This window comes from Cyprinus carpio, chromosome B8 (assembly GCF_018340385.1).
Source record: "Cyprinus carpio isolate SPL01 chromosome B8, ASM1834038v1, whole genome shotgun sequence".
Taxonomy (NCBI): domain Eukaryota; kingdom Metazoa; phylum Chordata; class Actinopteri; order Cypriniformes; family Cyprinidae; genus Cyprinus; species Cyprinus carpio.
In genome coordinates this window covers 16,466,442-16,492,309 of record NC_056604.1, presented here as the reverse complement: position 1 = coordinate 16,492,309, position 25,868 = coordinate 16,466,442, and the positions used below count along the sequence as shown (strand labels likewise).

The following is a 25,868-nucleotide window of genomic DNA, read 5'->3' as shown; positions in this document are numbered from 1 at the left end:
CATAACCATATTCCTTTTGACGGCAAAGTATAAAAGCGATATTAGTAGCCCAACACAGCATGGAGCTACATCGCCCCAAACAGCACGGTTCCGTGAAAAGAAGTAGGTGGCACTGAGGAAAATCTATGGATTCGTTCCCTGAGGAATGACATGCGCGTATAGCTTTAACTTCAGCCTCTGTTATACCTTAAACAAATTCACGCCCGCCCACGGACCTCTTAAATATTTAATTTGACAACTTTTTAATCCGTCACTACGCCGTGATGAAGTAATTGTCACATGTCGGGAAAGAGGGAGAGGAGGGAAAAAAAAGATTAAATTATACTTTGAAATGCGAATTGAAGTGATTTAAAAGGTGCCAGGCTCTTATTTGTTTTAGGACCTCAAGTAATAAGCCAAGGCTAAGAAGGATGACTTTTCTCATGTACTTGCGTGTTTATCTGAGGGCTTTGGCATTACAAAGCCGGACTCCCTGGTGATTTGCCCGGGCTGGCGTTCCCTGCGATCCAGAGGCTGGTGGGGGCTTCAAACCATAACCTGTACTAATGGAGTTCACGGGTCTGCTCACTCACACACATGCACGGTTCCACACTCAGCAGTGCCGTATATGACCGATGACATTTCGTGAGTGCTTTTAAAACCTATGCCTAAGCTATTGACCTTGGTTTTGCTTGGATAATATGGAGCAGGAGGCAAAGGATTTGCCGGTTGAAGCGAAAACCTTTCTGTGTATGAGAAACTCCTGAGCTCATGTACGGTGACTAACTGTCTTTTCTTAGCATGTCTGATCTTTTCTGATCACAGATTAGCTATCACGAGAAAGACATAATGCCCTTCTATCTCATCTGCAGAGAATGGGAACAGGACAGATTATACTCTACCCATAATCCTGATGGGCTGAGTTGAATCCAACATCCCCAGTGTTTATCGGACCTTCATAATTTAATCAATTTAAACATTATATGAAAACGTGACATTTGCTCACATTCATGTCGTTCCAAACCTCTATGACATTCTTTCTCCTGGGGAATATAAAATAAGATATTTTGAAAAGTGTCTTTGTCTTCCATCATACAATGGATGTTCACCGGTCACCAAAATGTTTGGTTACTAGCGTTCTTCAAAATATTTTATTTTTATGTTTCTAAGAGGAAAGAAACATAATGACAGTGAGTAAATTATCTAATTTTCATTTTTGGATGAACTATACCTTTAAATGTGACTATTTAATTCAGACTTGTATTTGTCTTTCTGGTTTTAGCTTTTTTTCTAGATTTACCCTCTGATTTCTTCTCACCCTCTCACCCTGGCATGGGAGGTGTGTGTGCCTGGTTGTGCCCGGCTGGTGCCCAGCTTTGCAGGGCATGGCGCCGAGAGCAGCGGGCAGACCCTTCAGGCTCTCTCTACCTTTCATCCACTGCTGAAGGTGAAAGTGCCCCCTCAGGGTTACTGAGCTCTGCCCCTCCCAATGGCTGCTGTGCAGGGAGTCAGATAGAGGAGAAATGATTAAAAAAATGAGAACTGCTGAATTTGCCCTTGTCTACTGTATAATGTTTAATAATGAAGGCATTTTTTCGTGTCAGAAATTAACTTTTATATTAAGGAGCAATGTCTGTCCCCTGGAGTCGTTCTTCTGGGCTTTTTATCTTTATGAAGGCTTATTTTTTTCTAACTATATTAAAACGGGCAACATGTTGCCCGCTTACGTCAAATACTTCTGAATCAATTATTGAAAATGTATTCTCAGTTGAATAATTATGGATGTTATTATTATAATTAAATTAACATTAAATTTAAAAGTAGCAGTAAATAATACAGAACATCAGGCTATCTATCTATCTATCTATCTATCTATCTATCTATCTATCTATCTATCTATCTATCTATCTATCTATCTATCTATTTAGCAATCCTTATGCCATTAATTGATTGTTTTCATGTTTTCATTGAAAAGTAGTGTTCAGGAAGGCAGTACACACACACACACACACACCCATTAATTGATTGTTTTCATGTGTTCATTGAAAAGTAGTGTTCAGGAAGGCAGTATCCTGCACAGAGGCAGCTGAGATTTATGAAGTCCACATGTTTAATACATTTCATTTGGTCCATGGGATTTGTTCTTGCTTTGGGTTTTTTGTGCGTCCACTAGTGAAATATTCAGTCCGTACTCAGCCAGTATTAATAAGGGACTCCAGAAGAGAGGGGAGCACGGTGTGCCTAAACATTTAGCCCTTATAGACTTCCTTGAGAATATAAGGATTGTACAGTACATGTTGAGTGCTATGAAGCCTGTTGAGAAACGGAGAGCAGTGTTACATACTCCTGCAGGCCTTCTAGTAGTTTAGACAGTCAGATATGGAGAGTGTGTAGACTGAGAGTGAGAGGCCCCAGTGTGAAATTCCGACCAGGCAAATTTAAAGCCCCTGCCGTCTCGCTTTTTCAGGAGGAATCCATTCATTTATAAACACATGCTATGAAGATGGCAGCTGGAGGAGTGCGTGAGGTGGAGTTATGAAAAAAGAAAAATAAACAGATTACTCCACTGCCTGGTGTGGTCACTAAAATATTTGCTTTGCTTAAGTGCTGTTGGTTTTTCCAAGTAAATAAAAGAGAGCAAGTGAGGGACGAAAACAAACCCTCTTCTCTGAGGTACTTGCTAAGCAGGTGAGAGTTGTTTTTAGCGGAGTGTTTGCTTATCTAATGGGCTTTCCATTTTGATGGCTGAAAGTGTCATCACTTCTCCATTTAGGCAGCAAACAGGAAACATGGGTTAAGAGAGAGAGATAGAGAAACAAAAAGATTGGACTCTTTCTCTCTTGACTGCATGAGTAATGAGGGCTAAAGAGAGTTCACAACCTGACTAAACAGCTAGCTGTGTTAGCTGCTGCCCGTAGCGTGATACTTGCTAGCTCTTGTGTTTGTTTCGCCCTTGTGGCCGCAAATGCACTTGCGAAGGCGGATGCTTTTGTTTACATGGGTAATGCGGGTGTATTTAATGTTGACAGATATGGCTTTTGGGTGAATGCTAGCCGGGGTGGATTGAGGGGCCCATAATGTGGCTGTCATCTGTGTGAACAGAGGTTGAAGAGAAGCAGCCCACCTCCGTTTCCCCCCTCGCATGAAGCCCGCGCTCCTCTCACTCAGCGCCGCTTGTATTTATGGACTGGTTTTACTGGCCTCAGACATGGCGCTTTTACACCGATCTGCTCAGACTCAGGGTTGTTCAGACATTTACGTTATTCCTGCTCTGAGTTACGTTCTCATGTAAAAAATTAGAGATATTGTCTGTAAACCAGGGGAATGTAGAAATACACTCACACAGACACTGACACAGGTCTCACTCTGAGAAGCTGTGGCATATACACACAACATATGACAAAATATACCACAATCATGAGAATGTGTGAGGTGAAATTAAAAAATGTAAAATTTAATTATGAGATTAACTTCAAATCGAGTCACATTTATGAAAGATTATGGAGCTCTCAATCATGAATAAAAAAAAAGTTGCATTTGTGGCAAATTCTCAGTTGTGAGATATAGTTATATTGAACTAAAAGTCACTATTATTTATTTATTTATTTTTATTTTATTATTTTGCAGAAACTTGCTTCAATACCTTTCTTACATTACAAAAATTGCCATGGTGTGATACTTTCGCTAAAATATTGTAATTGTTGCAATAGTGGAAAAAAATATATTGTAGTACCTATATGCTGACCACTTCTGTCAAAAAAAAAAAAAAAACAAAAAAAATTAATTAATGGATTCATGTATTTTGTAATACTAACAGAAACTGTACTAATTTTGTGGTATTTTTGTCAGAAATTATGGTTACCAGGGTAAATTTATGAACGAGTGCCTCATCTTTATTACAGCAGTTAAAATTAACTACAAATACACACTTTATTTCATGCAAACTTTCGGGCCTCAATGCAATGTTTGTTTTCATGAAACCAAAATCCATTACCAAGACATTTCTATCTTATTAATAAAACCCCCCTGCAATACACATTTATATTCAAATCTTTGAACTGCTGTGAAGCTCCGAAAGAAGCAGGCAGAAGTCATCTGCGAAAGTCTCTCTAGCGCTAAGCCCTCGAGTTTATATGCACAAACACACAGAGCTCAGAAGAAACGAAAGGGAACAACGAGAGCGAGCGAGACAGCAACAACCCCTCCTCGCCCTCCTCTCCCAAATCCTAAACACTGTTTACTCATATTTTTAAATCAGCCTTTCCACTGCCCCACTGCGAGGATATCGAACTCATTCAAACACGTCATCTTTACCAAAGCTTATTAAAAAGACGGACACAGCAGCAGAGAATCCTCATTTTTCAGTCTGTGCTGTAATTGCCCAACACAGACTGGCGAACAACAATCGCGGAGAGAGGGAGCGAGAGCGGGTGAGCGGAGGCAAGGAGATAAAGGGCTTTAGAGGGCTGGAAAAAAGGAGGGAGAATGTCTCAGAATCTCTCAATGGACCATGTTCCAATAAATCCCCTCGCATTTCAAAGGGGTGTGGGATTTCACAAACACATTTTGAAAGACGATCCTGTGAATCGAGCGAGCACTTTACGATATAAGTGCCAGCTTCTTTAAGCTGAGAGAGCAAAAGACGGGGGGCAGGGAAAATGCGAGCAAGCGGGGTGGGCTTTTTGCGCATGTAATGCCTTGTGTTTGACCTGAAACTGCACTGGCTGGCTGATCTTTTGTGGAAATGATATACATGTGGAACAGAAACATAAGGCAATCCAATCTGAAAAGGTCAGTCGCCACTGCAGTCGGCTAGAAAATGGAGATGAAGTGCATGTTTCCCCTCGTCTGTTTCATAAAATTGAAAAAAAAAGATAATAATAACAGCCTCAGCCCACGAAATGCTCTCAAAGCTTCATCTTTAGCCTGAAACCATTGAACTGAGGTGGCTAAATGCGTCAAGTCCTGAGAAGAAAGGAGGCACTGAGATTGAATTGTTTGCTGGCAAGCTAGGCTAATGGTGCTGTTGCTGTGGAGGGCTCGCATGCTCTCATTAACCCTCTAGCTCGTTAGCGCCGGCGGTTGCGCGTGCTTGACGAGCCCCGGCATCTCAACCTGACGCATGTCGTGTCAACGAGCGCTGTTCCTCGCCCCGAGACAAAGGCACGTTGGCAAGACACTGGTCCACCCCGACCACAACCGACAAAACGTTATCCCCACTAATGTCTTCCCTTCCAATTAAATCTGTAACTGTTAATTACTGTAATTAGCTAAGCAAGACCTTTCTCTCTCTCTTTATCTCCCTCTCCACCTCTCTTCCTCTTCAGCATTTAGCGATAAGCTGAGCTCTCGGATTTGGAGTGCTGTTTGGAATGGAAAGGTGTGATGTTGTGAATATTTGTGATTCAAATATTAACATATAATCTGAAAGCTTAAGGTCAGAGGCCGCAGTTCAGACCCTAAACCCCTATTAAGAGATGTGTGAACAAAAATGTTTTTAAAAAACATTTTTACATGTGCAGAGTTCATCCATACGTGCCACATTAACAGAAGAAAACAGTGCAGTAACTAATGCAGGTTATTTGAGAAAAAAAAAATCTTTGTATATGTGTGTGTGTTTTATGTTTATTTAAAGTCAATATAAGAAATAATCAAATGAAATAAGAAGTGGTAAAGTAGGTCTGTTTAACAGTAGCATTTAAGTAAGCATAATACAGAAAGTAAATAATCAGACGTAAAAATAAAACACTACATCAGTCTACATAGTATCAATTTAATATAGATTAATCCTTTTTGAAGCTACAAAGGTGATTCAATCAAGAGTAGCGAATGATTTTCTCTTTTTCTTTTGTTGTTTGATAAACATTGATGACGCAGACAACAGCAGGTATATTAGGCTGCTGTCACTTTAAGACCTAATGCACAGATCCAGTACCTTAACAAATCACTTTTATTTTAACTGTTTACGTTAACTTAAAACATAACCAGCATAATTTACACGAACACTCCCCAAGATGGCTTTTTAACATAACATTGTGTGTATTTGACTGTTCAAGCGCAAAAAGCTGTGAAAGAATACTGAATTTGGGATCTTCAGGTGTGTGTGTCAGCACGAGTACATAATTTAGCTCTTTTCCAAAGGTTAAAACACTTTTTACACCCTGTGATATGCACAGTCTAGCAAAAGATCTATCAATGGACAGTTTATATTGTTTGTATCACCCAGCCCTATGCTAAAAATCTTGTTTTTAAGTAAATGATGGCAGAACTCATTTTGGGTGAATGTCTGGTAAATAAAGTTTACTCTATTTTACTTGTTTTTTTTTACACCTTTACGGCCTGTGATTGGCTGGTGCAGGTTAACAAACCACTGTAGGCATAAGCAAGGGATTTAACAGCAAGGGATTTAACAGGAATTTTAGGGAACGTCTTCCTTGTTCCTTCACACCTGATTTGTGTGCTTGTGCCCTACGTAATGGATTTTGAAGAGTGTTATTGCTGAAATAATTGCATGCGAGTTCTGTGGTGAATGTGCATCCTCTATGATTGGAGCTCCGCAGGTTTCCTGCCTCAGGATGCAGAAAACAAGGCAATGCTAATCTGTAATTTGGAGTGTAGTTCTTTCTCTGAAAAAAAGAAGAGACCCTTCAGAGGGAGCTCTTTCTCTCCTTCTCTGTCTCTCTCGCTCTCTCTCTCCGCTCCAGGCGGCAGAGTCTTTGCTGTGGATTCACTGCAGCCAAATTTAAATGATGGACTGTCAAGTCTGGCACAGAGGACACCATTGCAAAAAGTCATTTCTTTGGCACTGGATCACGGCCCAGCTGTATGTTTCTAACGCTGCTTTTGTTGTTTATCAACACGCCCTTGCACATACACGTACATTTAAAAAAAAAAAGACACGCACATGTGGGCATCTGACATGCAGGAACACTCTAGCACGCTCACATATCGCAGCGAGAGAAATGAAGAAACCAGGCAGAGAGGATTCTGGGATTAGTGTGCCTGCATATTACAGCAATATTCGTGTCTGCCCAAAGCTTTTTATTCTTGCCTTGCGTGCAGTCGTGCTCATGCGTGTGTGTATAATGACACTAATACACCAGAACCTGCCATTAGTGTGTCCTGTTTTTATATGTGTGTGTGTGTGTGTGTGTGACCTGGTTTTACATACTTCTCTGTTGCCTAATTAGGCAGTGCTGGAGAAGGACGAGGCGGCTTGCATAGATTATTTGCCTGTGGGTATTTCATAAGTGCCTTTCAATGACACATTTGCATTATTTGCTGGAGGTGTACATTAAGAGGCACACTACCTTGGCCACAAATGAAGGCCAGGAGCTTAATAAGACAAGAACAAATAACCTAAGCAGATATTAACATGAAATATGACAACCCAAAGCGGGCTAGAAATTGAGAGAGTCGAATTGGAAATGTACAATATTGAAAATAACAGTGCTCAAAGCACATATACATATTTCATGGAATTCTGGAAATATGAAGATATTTTATATTTGAATGAATGAAGAGACCACTGTATTGGGGAAAAGGGGATGATCAGTAGTAGAGTTGGGAAGTTTGATTCATATTAATGAAATGGTTCATTCAGACCAATTCAAATACTAATGCATTTTTATTGTGAATCATGACTCAGAAGTATTGTTTTGATCAAATTTATTTAATTGCTTTTTTATAAATACATTACAATACAATGAGTTTCAGCCTAATCATTAAAAAGATGATTCATCTGCACTTTGTTCACTTCATTTTCAATTATGTTCTAGATTCCATTTGATTAGATTATACAACATTTTGCAAACCATTTAGATCAAATTAAAGAACGTGTTAAAACAGCAATTTGCAAATCAGATATCACTAGTTTTTGTAGAAATTCATTTCTTATTAATACTTCTTTTTAACAATTTGTTTTCCATTTTGTTGTATAGATTACCATTAGATTAGATTAGTCTGTATAACTGAATCTTTACAAAGAACCAGTTGAAATTACAGTTAATTTTTAAACTAGATATTTCCAATCATCAGTTAAGATTCATTATTTATACCTTTTTTATCACTATGTTTTCGATTAGGTATTATATATTTCCATTAGGTTCCATGGGTTACAGAGTGCTTTGTGAATCATTAAGACCGATTCATTAAAGAGAAAAACAGCAAACATCCTTAATCTGTATCTTATCACTACTTCTGTTTAGTCAGATCTGATTACTACTTCTATTTAACACTTTTTCCATTAGGTCATATAAATTACCATACTGTAGGTTAGAATATAGTTTGCTTTGCAAATTGTTTCAACTGAATCATTAAATAGAATTGGTTCAGAACAATTATTTTGTGAACTGGACATCACTAATCAATTAAGATTCACTATGTTTTTGATTAGGTTATATAGACTCCCATTAGGTTACATTGCTGAATCACAAAAAAGAACAAGTAAAAAAATAATGATTGTATATCACTAATCATTAGAGATCCATATCTTAATGTTTTCTTTTTCTTATATATGAATTAAGACCAGCTCTTTATCACATGACTGACTGTAGGCCTGCGCCTAACACTATGTATACCGAAAAATGCTGGCTTCAGCATCTTGACCAGTGACTAATTATACATATGGGCTAAACAAATGATTGAATAAAGCTCAGCCTGGCCAGAGCCAGTGACCCCGTGAGATCCAGCACAGGAGCCCATGCTGAATAGGTCCCGTCAGGTCACTGTGTGCGAGAGAGAGCGTCGATCTGTGTCGCTGTGGCCTTGTGCTCTGGTTTGGCCGGCCTCCACATAGACACAAAAGCAGGCTTGCTCGCTGACCACTGTGGTTCTTGGCCCCAGGCCGACTCCATGTCCAGGAGGGCACACACACACACACACACAAAGAGGCAGCAACAGAGGCCCTCTTGTTTAGACACTCTCACTCTTTCTCTCTGTCTCTGCCGTGCTTTCTCCGTCCTCTCCCTCTGGACTCTCACGCTGCGTGTCACTACAGACAAATGTCAGCTCCTCAACGGGACAGTGATTAATTTTGGTGTGCTTGGCGAAATGTCTACAAGATGTTTGTTTGGGTTATCTTTTCCCACCCCTGTCTTCTCTCCCCTCCTCCTCTCTCTCACCCTGTCACAAACCTCTCTCCTGGGGAGAGGAAACACATCATCATCTAGGGACATCCAGGCTACCTGAACTGACAGGAAATCCTCTGCTCTTGACTGCTGCCACTTTTAGTCACGTCTCTCACTCTCTCTTTCTCCCGATTTCTTTCTCTCCTTCTCTATTGCCTTTTAAAATTCAGATGTTTAAACTTGAATGCCCTATCCCAGCTCTGAGGTGTGTGTGTGTATTGTCACGCATCGCTGTCAACAGTCCTGATTAGCTTATCATTCTGTGCGGAGGAAAGAGATACCGCGTATCATCAACATCATCTTCCTCCCAGTCCAAGTCATACTGCTCCATCATTTTTCATTCTTCCTGCATTCACTGCCATGGTGTTGTCCAATCTGTAAACACTGATAATTTACCAGCCTTGTAGTGCATTTGAACATTCCACCAAACTCGGCAACTAAACTCAAAGATGTTTGTCAAATAGCTAAATAACACTTAAGTGAATTGTGATCGGTCAGTGGTCAGTATTTAAGTGGTCATAATGAAGTGCAACAGTAACACTTTTTAGAGGCCTTGATTTGTATTTTTCCATTTAGTTTTTATTCACTTATTATTTATTTATTAGTTTGAGGCAAAAGAAAACAAAAACAGTTTAAAAATGAAGATTTTGAATGCACAACTCCCATAAAACAGTATATATATATATATATATATATATATATATATATATATATATATATATATATATATATATATATATAAAATCAGGAAAATTAATTTTTAATTAATTCTAGATTAAATTAATTCTAAAATTTAATTAGTTCTAATTTTCTTTAAAGAAATTAATTTCAAAGTGAAACTGAAGTAGTGACATCTTTTCTTCCATACAGACTTGTAACGAATTATCAGAAAAAAATACGTCACTGGGGAATTTTATCAGAATATATATAAAAAAAAAATTAAAAAAAAACATGATCAATAGCATACATTAACAAAACAGATTTTTTTTCATGCCAACTTTACGTTAAAATTACACAGATTTACGTCTCTATAGATAAATCAGTAGGATTTTTGCGTCTGAAATCCACCTGTTGTGCTCTATAAGCATAATGCATTCCAGAATTTATCCTAGTAGTCTTGCTGTGTGAAACTCACATCTCTCTCACTCTCTCTGTTGTAACTTTACATTTAGAAAATGTCCAGCATGTTAAGTCTGTCAAAGTCGACAGGCTGGGCAGGCAGTGCACGGTGGTCTCGCGGTACAGCGGTCCCCGACTGTGGGGAAATAGAGAGCCTCTAGCGTGTGACTGGGGCTCTGATTTGAGCTGGCTGAGTCGATTTGGTGGGAGGGCGCAGAGCGCTGGCCTCCCCAGTGCAGTCTCAGGTATGGTAATTAGTCTGTCATTAACATTGGGAATAGCTAATGTGTATTAATGTGTTAATGGCATGTTAATTACCCTGCATGTGAGAGTGAGAGAGAGCCCGGAGGCACTTTCCCTCAGCGTTGTCTTTGCCATGTGGATGTAGGCCAAGACTCATGTATGGACACACACATACACAGAAAAAGACACTTGAAGACACATTAATGTGCTTGAATGTTTTGGTTGTTTTACTTGGCAGAACAAAAGATTTTTAGAAGTGATCTGATCTGCTATGATCTTAATGTTCCTCCAGCAGACGTGACTGAGAGGTATATTGTGTTATTTGAGATGAAGATGTGTGTTAGTGTGTACACAATCTCAAGCACATCATATGTAATTCCAAATGTGTTTTGTTATCCTGATTCGGTTTGGCCCACTTTTACTGACTTTTATTGTTTTTTATACTGAGCTAATGAAGTTTTCTTTTCCCTAACCATCTCACAACCCTTTTAGATTTCAACTTAACACATTATTTAATGCATTTATTAAGCCATTTTCCTTGTGGGGACATTTAGTCTGCAAAACGGGCCCCACATATACACTTTTCATGGTCATGAACGACCGAGCACTGAGCCGCTCTGAGAGAGATGACCTTTCTAGATATTGACAGGAAATAAATTCCCTTTCGATTAGTTAGCTTTGGGAGACCTGCACTGGTCGATGCAATTAGACGTGCTCAGGTGTCGATAGGCAGCGGTCTGCTGCAGAGCAACTCACTGAACAGAAAGAGAGGGGATAAGGGGTTATGGGGTCAGTCGGAGGTGTATTGAACTGAACTCATGGACCGTGGATGCGTGAAAGAGAGTGCTCGAGAAGAAATCACTGTAAGACGGTGCTCGCATGCGGGGGATAACTGAATCACAACAAATTTCTTTCTTTCCTGTCTCCTCATGTTGCTTCACAAAACCAGATGCTCTTCCTGATATGAACGAACACGGAGAAGTATTTCTGCTGTCAGCACGTCACAGTCGAGTTTCAAGCCTTCCGTTAAATGGATGAACTGAAAACAAACAATTTAGTTGTCTAGATCAGTGTTTCCCAACCTTTTTTTTCACATAACAAGTACTTTTTTGTCTATATAAACCAGAAATATTATCTTTTAAACTTGTGTTACACCACTGTTCAAAGTCTTGGGGACAGTAAGATTTATTTATTTATTTTTTAAGAAATTAATACTTTTTATTTAGAACAAAAGAGAAGATAAATAGTGACAGTGAAACCATTTATTACATTACAAATAATTCTATTGAAATTAAATAGTTTTTTTTTAAATATATTCTTCTAAAATGTTTGCTAATGAAGTAAAATAATAAACAGCACACCTGTTTTCAACATGTAGAATAACACACACATACATACATACATAAATACATACATACATACATATATATATATATATAATATGTATGTATATGTATATATATATGTATATATATGTATATAGTGTATACATACATATATATATGTATATAATATTATATATGTATATAATATATATATATATATATATATGTATATATATATATATATATATATATATATAGATGTATATATATGTAATATATATATGTATAGTATATATATATATATATATATATATATATATATATATGTAATATATATATATATATATATATATGTATATATATATATATATAGATAATATATAATGTATATATATGCTACTTAAGACTGGTTTGTGTGTCCAGGGTCATATACTATATATATATATATATATAATATATATATATATATACTAGCATATATATATATATATAGGAATCTAGATTTATAGATTTAAATATATATATATAGGACCACAAAACCAGTCTTAAGTAGCTCAGGTTTATTTGTAGCAATAGCCAACAATACCTTGGATGGGTTCAAATTATCTATTTGTCTTTTATGCCAAAAATCATTAGGATATTAAGTAAAGATCATGTTCCAAGAAGATAATTTGTAAATTTCCTACCGTAAATAAATAAAAACTTACATTGTGTGTGTATATATATATATATATATATATATATATATATATATATATATTGTATATGTATATATATATGTGTGTGTATATGTGTGTATATATGTAAGTTATGTATGTATATGTGTGTGTGTTAAATTCTATTGATTTCACATATATAGTATACTGTATGTATTGTATATGTAAGTCTCTAAGTCTCTTGTGCTAATTTATTAGATCATAAATATATTTATTTACTGTATATATGTATTTGTCTATTTATTTATGAACGATCAAATAAATGGGCACAAAAGACTTCAAAAGCATGAAAACATCTTGTTTATCCAAACTTTTGAACAGCAGTGTACATTGGATAGATTTTTTATCAATAGAATTTAAGCAACCAGTTTACAATAATTGAAAAAATAAGGGAAAAAAAAAAAACATACTCCAGAAACTTTGAGAAACTTTAATCTTTTTAATTAACTGCTTTTAGTTTGATTGACAAAATGTACAATAAAAGTGAATATGTTTAGCTATTAATTACAAAAATAAATTGTTTAATTATTTAAAATTTTGAATAGTCCTTATGTTTTCATTCAAAGTTTTGTTTAAGTTATATTGATTTAAAGCAAAGCTGAAATCCCTGGTTGGGAATCACTGTTCTCGGGTTTGTGTAAGTAAAAACAAACACACATCCTCACCAAGTCGCTGACCGTACTGAAGAAAAAAAACGACTCTCAGTGGTGCTCGTGTGTGTGTTAAGAGCTTGGCACGCTTCAACACTGCACATTAACTCAGCGGGGATGAGTCTTTATGGCTCTCATGGCCACTTTTAAGTGATGGGAGTAAACAAGGTAGAGGTCAGAGGTCAGTCGTAAGGTTATGCCCAGTGCCTAAGGGACAGATTGAGGGAGAGAGACAGAAAGAGCAGGTGTAAATTCACTATAATTGTTGTGACGGCACACAGTTGTCAAATTCTTGTCTAGAACAGTAACATTGTGCCTGTCTTTTGTATTAAAGTATAAGGCCTGTTTCACACTGCATTGTTCGTGCTGGACCTACTGTACACTTCTGGAAATATGCACTGCTTACAGTGTGTAGTGTGAAGCAGGCCTGAGTGTATTCAGTAATCTTTTGTTTCACAGTTTTTTAAAGATTCGTAACACACCAGCAACAGTTCCCCCTTCATTGTGTTGTTCATTTTGAGCTGATGAAATCGAGTGACAGGCCTAAAGCACAGTGTTTAATTGGGGCTGGTTCTTCGCCGTACTGTGTATTTTTAGGGAACTTGTGAAGGTGAAGCTTGGCCTCCATTCTTCAAACGAGCTCCCAACCCCCTATTGTCCATTTACTATGATACCAGCAACGTTGCATCAGACCCAGCTGCTCGGAACAGAGCTTTTTCTGTCGCCTTGGCTCGGGGTTTAAGTCCTAAGGAACTTGCATCAGACAAAAAAAGTTTAAAGGCAAAATAAAATTTAATGTTAGGTACTACTGCCTTGGATTGTTGCGTCAGGTAAAGGGTTTGGATAAAGGTGCATGGTGTTTACACATGCCGTCAAGCTTATGCTGAGAGAGTGAGGTATTAGGTAAATCCAGTACGGATATCTGTGACTAAAGCAGTGGAAATTCTCAGCTGCGTATATGTGGCTTTACTGACAATGAAAGATCTAATCGCCTCAAAGCCTATTTTACCAGTATCACGGCACGATGTTTACATTGCTCATCCTAAAAGTGTTATTAGCTGCTTAGCTTAAAGGAAACCGCAGGCCTCAGGATGAAATAACCCGCTGTGTGGATGTGATAGCACTAATTCATTTCAGACATATTGGGGTTTAGTTTGAAGTGATAAAATTGTTGTTACAACTTCGGAGATTTGCTTGTTTCTTATTTGTCTGGATCCTCCATGAGCCGGAAGTTATATGAATAGTGTTGCTTTAATAAAACGGATAAGAATAAAGATTAAGGGAAGTGAACAGAGGGAGAATATTTCAAACTGAAAGGAAAGAAAATATGGTGAAATTAAATGTGAGTGTATAAAGAAAAGGATTTTTTTTTTTTTGCAAATTTTAGTTTGAATTGCATATCTAAGTTCTTTGAATATACTTTTTGTATTCACGATGGTTTCATATGGTTTTGAAAACGTTTATACCATTTTCAACAAAAGTTTTTTTTGTTTATTTGTTTGTATTATCATTATTATTATTATTATTATTATTATTATTATTATTATTATTTGTTATTTTTTATTATTATATTTATTATTATACTTTTATTTTGATAGTTTTTAGGTCAAAATGTTTAAAACCGCATGTGGTATAACAAAGAAAAATCTAATATTTCCTTTGAAAATGTTTAATAACATGAATTAGGAATTCATAAATATTATTGAATTACAACACATGACATTTTGAGAAACTTATTGAGCTTAACACAGTCATGAAGACATTGCAATCGTTTCCAAAAAGTTTCCCTTTTAAGAATTTCATTTTTTTTTTTTTGACTTTTTCACAAAATGCATCACAGAAACAAAATAAAATCAAAACAAGTTTTAATTTTGAAAAATTTAGAATTGCTCATTGTGTGTGTGTGTGTGTGTGTGTTTTAATTTTGAAAAAATGTGTATATATATATATATATATATATATATATATATATATATATATATATGTATAAATTATTTTATTTTAATTTTTTTATTAATTTTGGACAAAAAAGGAACCATATATAAGATGAGAAAATGATAAAACGTATAACAGCTGAAAGAAAGAGGACTGGAGAACCTTAAAATACTTTTGGGAGCGAACGGGGTAAAGATTCAACAGGAAATGACTAGATTCTTGTTTCTGTTGTTAAAAGAAAGTGGCCCCATAAAGCACAGCATTGTTTGCTTGAAGCTCTTGAAGCAGGTGGAGGTGGAAGAAAGGAGGGGGTCCGTGTCTACAATCGTGCCCATTATGGATGGCTCTCCTGGGCTGCCGTGGCACCAATACACCCGGTCTGCAGCCTGGAGGGGCCCGACGCGCTCTCCGCACAGCCGAGTAATCATTTTTATCCCCGCCATTTCCCAAATAGAAATGGACACGTATGATAAAAGTGTCAGGGCCAGTGTGGGCGACAGGACCTTCTAACTGCATTACATGTCACATCCTCACGTCCCTCTCTGTTTTGCTTTGCCTGAGAACAGCCGTGTTATTGCTCGCAGGAACTTGGCGGTAATATACAGTGTGAGACAAGCAGCTCTTTATGGCCTCAGATTATTTGGTTTGAATGAAAGTGCTGATTTATGTCTGTTTAAGTGAAAAGCTCTGTAAATTCCCTCAGCTACGTTTCCTGTTCTGGTCCTTCAGGAGCGACTGAGCGGAATGGTAGTGACAACTGAGGCTGGTGTGGAAATGTGTCAGTTGTGGTGCATTTAATATACCTGACAGAAACGTGAAGAAATAAACCAACCTCAAAAACTAATCCTTTACCTCCTCTAACGTAACACAAATCAAACGCAAACCTAAACATACTCATACTTGCATATGCTACCCAGCGAGCACGCAAATCATCGCATCATCTGGAAAGTATCATGCTCATTTTTTTTAAAGCGATAGTTGTGTACAAACCTCTGATAAACATCTAAAACCGCAGACAATATCTGCTAAATGTCACTCTAACATCTGACAGGGAGAATTTGGCCTAATCCGTCTGAAAATGATGTACACATCAAATCAGATACATCGTTATCTAAAACTTAAACCTTTTAAAAAATCATTACTTTAACTAAAATAAACCTTAACTGAAATTAATATATATATCTATATATATATATTATATATATATATATTATTTTCCTAAAACTTACTTGCAACATTTCTCATTTTCAATTATTTTTATTTGATGTACTAATTAAAAATAAATAAATAACATAGACATTAAAAAGCATAAAAATGACAAAACAACATAAAATGAATTAAAAATAGAAATATGAAAATGTAAAATTAAGAGTAATTCAAAATATTCATCAAATCTACATAGTATCAACACATACAAAAATCATTAAAACTAAAATAAAATTAATATAAACTATAAAAACATTTAAAACTAATAAAATGATAACATCAACAAAATTACTAAAACTAACTAAAATTAAAATAAATGGATAAAAATGAAAATATGAAATCATTGAAATTAAAAGTAATAAAAAATAATAGTGCAATATGATAAAAACTATTATACTAGCAACTTGATGTACAGATTTTTTTAAACTGAAATTAAAACAAAATGAATTAAAAAAAGAAATATAAAAATGAAGACAAATTCAAAATTGTAATAAAAACTATATAGTATCATCGCATGTACTAAAATTATTAAAATTAAAATAAAATTAATGTAAACTATATAAAAACATTTAAAAATAATAACATGACAAAACAAAATTACTAAAACTAACTAAAATTAAAATAGGATAAAAATGAAAATATGAAAGAATGAAAAAAAAAATTCAAAATAATAGTAAAATATAATAAAAACTATTATGCTATCAAACTAACATTAATAATATAAACTAACAAAAAAAATATTACAACTAATGCAGCATATTGCTAAAAACGATTATAGTATCCCGAAGTACTGAAATAAGACTGGATCAACTTGATGTCTTGGCGATTGGTTGGTTGTGTGTATAGTTGTGTGACTGCTCTTGCAGTCAGTGGAGCAGGGTCATATTGTCCCTGGTGTGGCCTTGGCTCTGTGCGCTGACACTGCATTGTCCAGCACAGCCACCTGAGCGTCTCACACAAATGACCTCATTCATCCTCGGCCTCTCACACCATTACACCCCATGGCCTAATATCAACAGCACATACATGCGGTAACACCTGATCAATAGCTCACGGGCCAGGCAGTCTGGGCTGAAGGTGCCGCTCTTTAAATTTGTTGTGTTAGCCGAGTAAATGGTCTCTTCATGTTGACAGCGTCTTGTCTTTGTTTATTTACAAAAGTGGGTTAGCTAGAGTGTCCGTGTTTGGTAGGGTTTGTTTGTACTCTGGGTTTGCTTGCCGCAGGCGTTGATGGATTATAGCTTTTTTTTTTTTTGTGCTTTATGGGAGCAAGTCTTGAAGTCTGTTTGCAAAACCATAAAATGAATGTGTAAATATTTGTTTATGTTGTAATGTGCACAAGAATTGGAAGTAAGTGTAGTGTTGCAAATGTATGACCTTAGTCAATTACAGTATGTTAGTGTGTATATATGCGTTCAAACTTGTATTTTGTTTATGGGATTGATTTGAATGACATATAGTAAATAAACTATGTAGTTAACATAAAAATCAAGAAATGCCCTGTGGTATGGCAAAGCTGGCTACTAAATGCAGGGATGTACTTATGTGTTTCCTATTTTTTCATTAGTTTGTTTGAAAAAAAAAAAAAAAGTTTATTCAGCAAGGATGCATTAAATTGATAAAAAGTGAGGGTAAAGACATTTATAATGTTACAATGGATTTCTATTTTAAACAAATGCTGTTCTTTTGAACTTTCTAATCATCAGAGAATCCTGAAAGAAAAAAAAAAACTTTCCTGGTTCCCATAAAAATAATAAGCAGCACAACTGTTTCCAACATTAATAGTGACATGTTTCTTGAACATCAAATCAGTGTATTACAATGATTTCTGAAGGATCATGTGATTCCAAAGACTGGAGCAATGATGCTGAAAATTCAGCTTTGCATCACAGGAATAAATAAAATTTCAAATAAAATATAATAAAACATAAGTTATTTTAAATTGTAAAAATATTTCACAATATTCCTGTTTTTACTGGATTTTTATCAAATAAATGAAGCCTTACTGACCCCAAATTTTTTGAACGGTAATGTGTATTTCTGCCCTTTTATTTTTCTTCCCAATACAATTTTCAACTATTCAAATGTAAAATACATTTCTATAAACTGTTTACCCATCAAGCATACCTGTGTTCTTGTGTGTAATGTGTGTGTGTGTGTGTGTGTGTCTTTGTGTCTCTGTCAAACACACAGAGAGGCTTAGCTGCTTGCCAGGCTTCCACAGTGCAATAATAAAGTCAGTAATCTCCTCATTTAGGATTCAGCATCTCACAGTATCTTAATGAAGCCTGTAATGAAGCTCTCAGAAACTCTCAGAACCCCCAAATCACCCACTAGTTAAACCGTCCAAAATACCCAGACCAACCACAGCATACACACACTCGTCTTAGTCCTAGACATTTCTTTGTGCATTTATGATAATTTCTCGCCCCCTGTGTTAGCTGAATAATAGTATGTTAATTTCAGCTTGTTTTTATTCTGGTTTTAAGGCTGTTTTTTATGTCTGGCTTTTAAAGCTTATGTGTTGAATGAAAATTAAGTGGGATCTATTCTTTACGTTCCCATAATTCTGTATAAAAAGGTAAAACAAAATGGCAGAGAACTGTGATCCAGGCAGCTTTAGATACCAAGAACACTGTTTCTTACAGTTAACGTCAAACACTACTACTAAGAAAGTAGAAATCGGTATGTGTCCCAAATAACAAACCCAGAAGGCCGCAGACAGTGTGCATCTTCTTAGAGAGGCACTGTTACAAATACATGTTAAGATTAAAACGTTTGATTAAAATCTTTCACAAAAAGAACTTTTTCTGCTTCATTATTCTCCTATATGATTGGAATTCATTATGCAAACACGGAGAGAGAGAAAGAGAGAGAGTGAGGCAAGCATGATGAGGAAGTTTGTAATCAATCTTAATGGCTCTTTACTGCTCCAAGGTTCATTATGAATATCAGGCAAACACAATGAGCTATCTTTCACCCTCATATCGATTGCTATGCAAATTTACATACATTTCAAGCAGCCTTGCCTCTGCAGAGAGCAGAACCGGGTTGTATAATAAAACAGTTTGTTAACAACAAAACATAACGGCACTTGTGAGAACACTTTCTGCTCATTATTACGCCGTACTCGTGATTCCGGAACAGCAGGTGAGCACGTTCAGACACGTGTACAAGCGCGCCTTTCTGTTTAGCATCGCCTCGGCGCGGAGAGGTGCCATAACGCTGTTGAGTGTGTGTCAGTCTGTGAGTGTCCCTGTCATGTATGGCTGTGAGTACACACACCGTGTGTGCAGTGTGCTGTGAAAATTTGAGAAGGCAGCACTGCAAAACAGAGGAAAAACAAATTCGTACCTACGGGCCTTTTCAGCACTCTCTCAATACCCCCAGTGCCCTGATCTGTCTCACTTTAACTCAAGCATAGAGATGGGCCGAAGTGGACGACGTATTTTCACTCTAATACAGTCTGTGGTTATTTTGGCCTGTTGTGACAGATAGTGGTATTTGCTGACAGACAGAGGCTTGATTGCAGAGCTGACTACTCGTGTGATAGTGCGCCTGTGTGAAATTCTATCATTTGTCAATAATTAATTCACCCTTTCATTGTTCACGGGTCATGAGGGCAGCAGACGGTCCCAAGCGATATATCAGTATATGTCTTTACATTATCTGTTTGTTTTTTTTTAATAAACATTAAGAACTTGTTGCTGGAAACTTGTTCCATTATATGTAATGCAATACACATACATATGCAATATGTAGAGTTAATACAGTTTTTGTAAGGGTTTAGTAAGTGAGCATGTTCTGAAAAGAATAGTTTGGCCAAAAATGAACAGTCTGTCATCATTTATTTGTTCCAGACCTGTTTGGGTTTTACACTTAAAGGGATAGTTCACCCAAAAATGAAAATTCTGTCATTAATTGCTCATCCTCATGTCGTTTCAAACCCCTAAGACCTTAATTCATCTTCAGAATACAAATTAAGATATTTTTCATTAAGTCCTAGAGCTCTCTGAACCTTCCTGTTCATTTCTGGCCAAACTATCCCTTTCAGAACATTATCACTATCTAAACCCTTTCAAAATCTTAAAACATAATATATTTTGAAAAATGTCACTTGGGTCCATGTTTTCTTTGGGCCTAAATGACTTTAATAACTTTAAAAGAGTATCAAAATATAATCTTTTGTGTTCCACAGTTGAAAAGAGTCATACATCTAATATGATAAATTGATTCAAAACTGTTTAAGAATATAAAAAGCCTGGCCATGTCACTGACTGATCGCTTCTTGTTGTTTATCAGGTCTAAGTATCCGCGGGGCTCAGGAGGAGGACCCGCCGGATCCACAGCTGATGCGTCTTGACAACATGCTTCTGGCAGAGGGCGTGTCTGGACCGGAGAAGGGCGGAGGATCAGCAGCGGCGGCAGCGGCAGCAGCAGCAGCCGGCAGTCCCACTGACAACTCCATTGAGCACTCTGACTACAGGGCCAAACTCTCCCAGATCAGACAGATCTACCATACTGAGCTGGAGAAATATGAGCAGGTGAATGACAATATGCATATATATATATATATATATATATATATATATATATATATATATATATATATATATATATACACATACTTATGTGCATAATATGCAAATAATACAATTCTTTCTAAAATTTGAAAATCTAATTTTTTAAGATAATTTATTATTTTATTTTTTTTCTGAAACGTCCCAATTTGGAGCCTGCATTAAATTAAATTTACAAAATTGACAAACTTTTCTATACATAAAAAGCATACCAAATGCAAATGGAAAATGTCAAAATATGGATGAAATAATGTTCCATCATCAAACAGTGTAACAGAGATATTGATGTAAAAATGGTTGGAAGAACACTGGCAAAAATTCATGAAGATTTAAAATTACAATTGATCCATTTTGGGGGATCGCACTTTGATGCTCAAATAGAGTCTTTTAATATGTCATCTAATGATTATTGTTCTAAATATTCCAGACACGATTTTTTTGGTATAAAAACTATTGTTACACTGAATGACATTTTATTGTGTGCCATCTGTGAATCATAGGAAAAATGTAGGACAGTTATTTTTCACTCTGAAAAGTAAAATAAATTAAGATACTTTCTAATGTACAGAAAAAAAATATTTTATTAAACTTCTATTGTTTTTCAAAATCTGATGACCATCTTAAAACTGATGGCGCCACTGCAGTTTTCTAAATTGTGACCTTTTCTTTCTTGCGTCTATTGAACCATATATTCGCCTTTGCATTTGTGTTTGTATTGATTCTGACAAAAACACTTTAATGGAAAAAGCTAATTTTGTAGCACTTTGTTTACGTACTGTAGAACCAAATCCTTTTCCAGCCTGGTAAGCACTGAAATTGCATATATAGTTAAGCCCAACCAGATTGTATGCTACAGACCCAAGAATACTGCAAAAAAAACTTTGTATCGGCATTCACACATTTGCATTGATCCTATGAGTGTGAATAATCCCAGCTTGCTGTTCTGTCTGAATAGATGTTTTTCACTAAAGGCTTCATGACAGGTTTAAAGACCTGGAGGCCTTCATCTGAACTGAAGGTGTCAGAGGTCTAAACCTGAGCAAGCATTTTGCGTTTTACAGTCCTGTCTATCATAATTACGATTGAGAGCGGATGTGATTTATAGTGGTATTCAGGCATTAGGACATCTTCAACTTACCTGACCTCTGAACAGCGGTAGTCTAGACATCCTCTTATAAATATTGAGCAGACGCTTTTAGTTACAGTGTGGAGAGCAGCCTCTGATTGCATAGTGCATTTGAGAGTGTCGCTATGCAGGACTGGCTGCTTCATTGAGGTCATGTATTGATTCTTTAATGGAGCTGACATTAATTTTTGATTCAGCGCTTTAGTTATTTTTCTCATAATCAAGGACGAATTGTATGAGGGCCTTTCAATCATTATTTTTTTTCATATGCGCTATAGTTAAAGTGCTTGGTGTTTTGAGGAGATGCCTTGAAAAGTCTAAGTAATAGTTGCATGTCTATTTTCCCTGGGTCAATGACATGATGATCATTTTTTGCCTGGATCTGCAACCAACACGGATGCAAGTACTGTACATCTCTAAGAACTTGTGTATTAAACAGGATTGTACACGGTTTTTCCTCTTGTTTGTCATTGAACCCCTAATGTTCATTCTGTACTTGAACCATAAGCAATGAATAATAGTCAGGATAACACTTTTATTTCTAAATAACAATCCTTTTAATATGATATGGAAGTTGTTTAGCTAATAGTTTAGCCAGCCAATGGCCTAAATTAGACTGATTAACTTGCAAGCGTTTAAAAAGGGAGTGCGTGGAAAAGGTGGCTCAACCCATTCACCCAGAGTAAATGCATCTTTCTTAAGGGTGTTCCCCCTTTTAATTATCTAAATGTAAATACTTAACGAATTTTACTCCGAGTAATGAGCTAAAGTGCGCACTACCTAAATTAGTTATTCTAATTAATCATGTATGAACTGCTGCTTTAACGAAAAGCTGTTTAAATTCTACTGGCGCTGGGCAGGTGCCAAATTGCAAATCGGCATTTGCATTCATAGATGACTTCACCTATTAAGCCGTTCAAGTCCTCCACAGCACTACAAACAGTATGGATGGTGTTTTTCCCATGCTTTCAAGAGCGGCAGCTTTGAACTTGCTTCAAAAATTGCTGATTGCTGCAGAGAGCTTCAAACGAATGCAGTTGAACTGATGTGCTTCTTCTGCAGAATAACGTCAAAGAGCATTTCTGTCACTGTGATGAGAGTATATAACGATTTTAAAAAGAGTTTTTCATTTTTGGGTCAATCTCTAGGATATTTTTGGAGTTTAAGTGAGGATGTGATGCCGGAATTGTATATTCAGAAATTATTTATTAGTGTAGCTGTTGAGTCTCAGCAGCAGGTTCTAAAGACTTTAGAGTAATTTAGTTTTGCATAATGCATTTTACACCTACATCCTCACTCAGAATAAAAGCTGTGTCCTCAGCTCAAAATTGTCTTTCTCCACAGGCATGTAATGAGTTCACTACCCACGTCATGAATCTGTTGAGGGAGCAGTCTCGCACACGGCCCATCTCGCCCAAAGAGATCGAGCGCATGGTCAGCATCATTCATCGCAAATTCAGCTCCATCCAAATGCAGCTTAAACAGAGCACCTGTGAGGCCGTCATGATCTTGAGGTCCCGCTTCCTCGATGCCAGGTTAGTATCAATGTGTGATCTGTCCACATAAATTATAGTATGTGTATTTACATACGAGTTGTATCAGTTGTATTTGAAAGAATTAATCTTCTGCGAATTAATCTATGCAAGACAATAATGATTAGAGAATAAGATTTCAAGGCAACCATCAAATATAATGGCCCCAAAAGGAGTGGTCACATCTTTATGAATCAAGTCATATCAATAGAAATCCGCTCAATCCGATATTTCATGTAGGGGCGTTAAAGTTGGTCACGTAGTTTTGCATTGTTTTCCATTATCACTGTTCAAAACGAGGACAAAAGATACATTATTCCACTAAAAAATTGTTTTACAGTTATGAAGTTAGTCCTGAAAAAAAATCTCCAGCCTCATTAGTCTGCAGATGCCACTTGGGTTGATATTTTATCTATACAGTGGAATTCAGTTTTTTAAGTGTGACTTTAGTTTGTTCAAATACTTAGCTACTTGAAGTAGGAACCATTTGTAGTTCCATTTTGAGTTTATCTGACGTTTAACCTACCCAGTCAGGGTTTAGGCACAGCCACTGATGGTATGGCACCTGTCATCAACCAACCACAAAAAAGCATTCATTATTATTCAACCATTAGTGGTTAAGATGTGGTCTTGCCAAGACTGGGGTTTTAGAGCCTAAAGGCCAACCACTGAACGCAGTCATACTAAGCACCTGAAAGCAGTTAAGAGTTTTATACAGTGGAAATGAAGTAATTTGCGTTTGGTGGGTAGGAGGTCATCAACAGGTGGTCCAGATTACTGTAATTACAAACAGTTGGTAGAAGAGATCTGGAGAGGTGTAGAGGGGAGAGAAATGATGCAGTGAACATGAGAAAAGAGTGGATGAGGTCTCGAGGAGAACGCTCAAGTGAAGCGAAAGCACAATCGTTTGGCCGGCCACTCGTGTGAAAGGCATTAAACAAGGCGAGAGAAAGAAGCCAGCGCTTAACCATGGCGGGGTGGGCCGCAGTGAGTGGCGGTAAGTGCAACTCCATCAGGCCCTGCCCCAGCACTTGAGGAACAGTGTTCAGCTGGCCATGGCCTGATTTCCCTAATGTCCCAAGATACAGCTCTGACTGGGAATGCTTGAGCACCTCTAAACGCCCCCATCAGAGTGAAAGAAAGTGCAATAGAGGGAGAAAGAGAGAGGGAAAGCTTGCCGCTCTAAACACTGAACATTTCACGCTTCGCTTAAAGCTCAACCGATAACGTAACATCGTCCATTTGTGTCTACATATGAATTCTGATAATAGCTTTCCCGACTTCATTTCCTGCAGCTTCATTATGACTTTTGCCATCACACATTGTTTTATCTGAGTTTCTCTAATTGCCTTCCTCCTTTTGTTTTTCCTTCCGCTTGTCCGGCACCAGACGGAAACGGCGGAACTTCAGCAAGCAGGCGACCGAGATCCTGAATGAGTATTTTTACTCGCATCTTAGTAACCCTTACCCCAGCGAAGAGGCCAAAGAGGAGCTGGCTAAGAAGTGCAGCATAACAGTATCCCAGGTGAGGCCACACCACCCATCCATGTAGCACATGCCCCGTTTGTTGGATAGTCTGGAAAGAATGACTAACAACAGGTCAAATTCTGAAGACTTAAAGTCCCTGTGCTCAGGGTTTACTTAGGTAAATCCAGTGCCATCCCTGCTCTGTCTCATTTAAACGGGTCTTAGCTGATTTAAGCTAGTCATCAGGTGGTCAAACTCATGATCTTCAACACTGCTCTTGGAGGCAAACTGTTATTCAAGTTTTAGTTCCAACCTGCTCCAACAAACCTATCTCCCTATTGAAAAAAAAACAGCATATGCTGGTTAGGTATGTTCTGAAGAATGGCTGCTGGTTTAAGCTGGTCCTTAGCTGGTCATGTGCTTGTTTAAGCTGGTCCTTAGCTGGTCCAAAGCAACTAGCAACTGCTCAGGACCAGCATTGGGCCAGCACTTGACCATCTTAAACCAGCTCATGACCAGCTAAGGACCAGCTTAAACCAGCTCAAACCAGCAGCCATGCTTGAAAACAAACCTAACCAGCACATGCTGTTTTTTTCAACAGGGTTCAAAGTGATCCTGAAGACCTTGATTAGGTGGTTCAGGTTTGCGTCATTAATGTTGGAGCTAAACTCTGCAGGACAGGGGTCGCCAGGAGCAGAGTTGAAGACTCCTCCTCTAGCTGGTTTAGAGGGTTGCCCAGTTGGTCTCATAGCCTGATCAGCTTAAAAATGCCCAAGAACCCTTTAAAACAGAGGTCTCCAAACTCAGTCCTGAAGGGCCGGTGTCCTGCAGAGTTTAGCTTCAAAATGCCTCAACACGCCTG

The 25,868-nt window shown here is 37.1% G+C and overlaps 1 protein-coding gene across 9 annotated transcripts in view; it reads left to right on the top strand.

The window, feature by feature from the left end:
• pbx3b (pre-B-cell leukemia homeobox 3b) overlaps positions 1 to 25,868 on the top strand; it is an 87,869-nt gene that overhangs the window by 47,232 nt on the left and 14,769 nt on the right. For all 9 annotated transcript variants that reach the window (XM_042729975.1, XM_042729978.1, XM_042729976.1 and 6 more), the window contains exons 3-5: positions 20,604 to 20,845; positions 23,352 to 23,542; positions 24,929 to 25,064. In XM_042729975.1, coding sequence (XP_042585909.1) covers positions 20,604 to 20,845; positions 23,352 to 23,542; positions 24,929 to 25,064 — 569 coding nt within the window. The remainder of the gene's footprint in view (positions 1 to 20,603; positions 20,846 to 23,351; positions 23,543 to 24,928; positions 25,065 to 25,868) is intronic.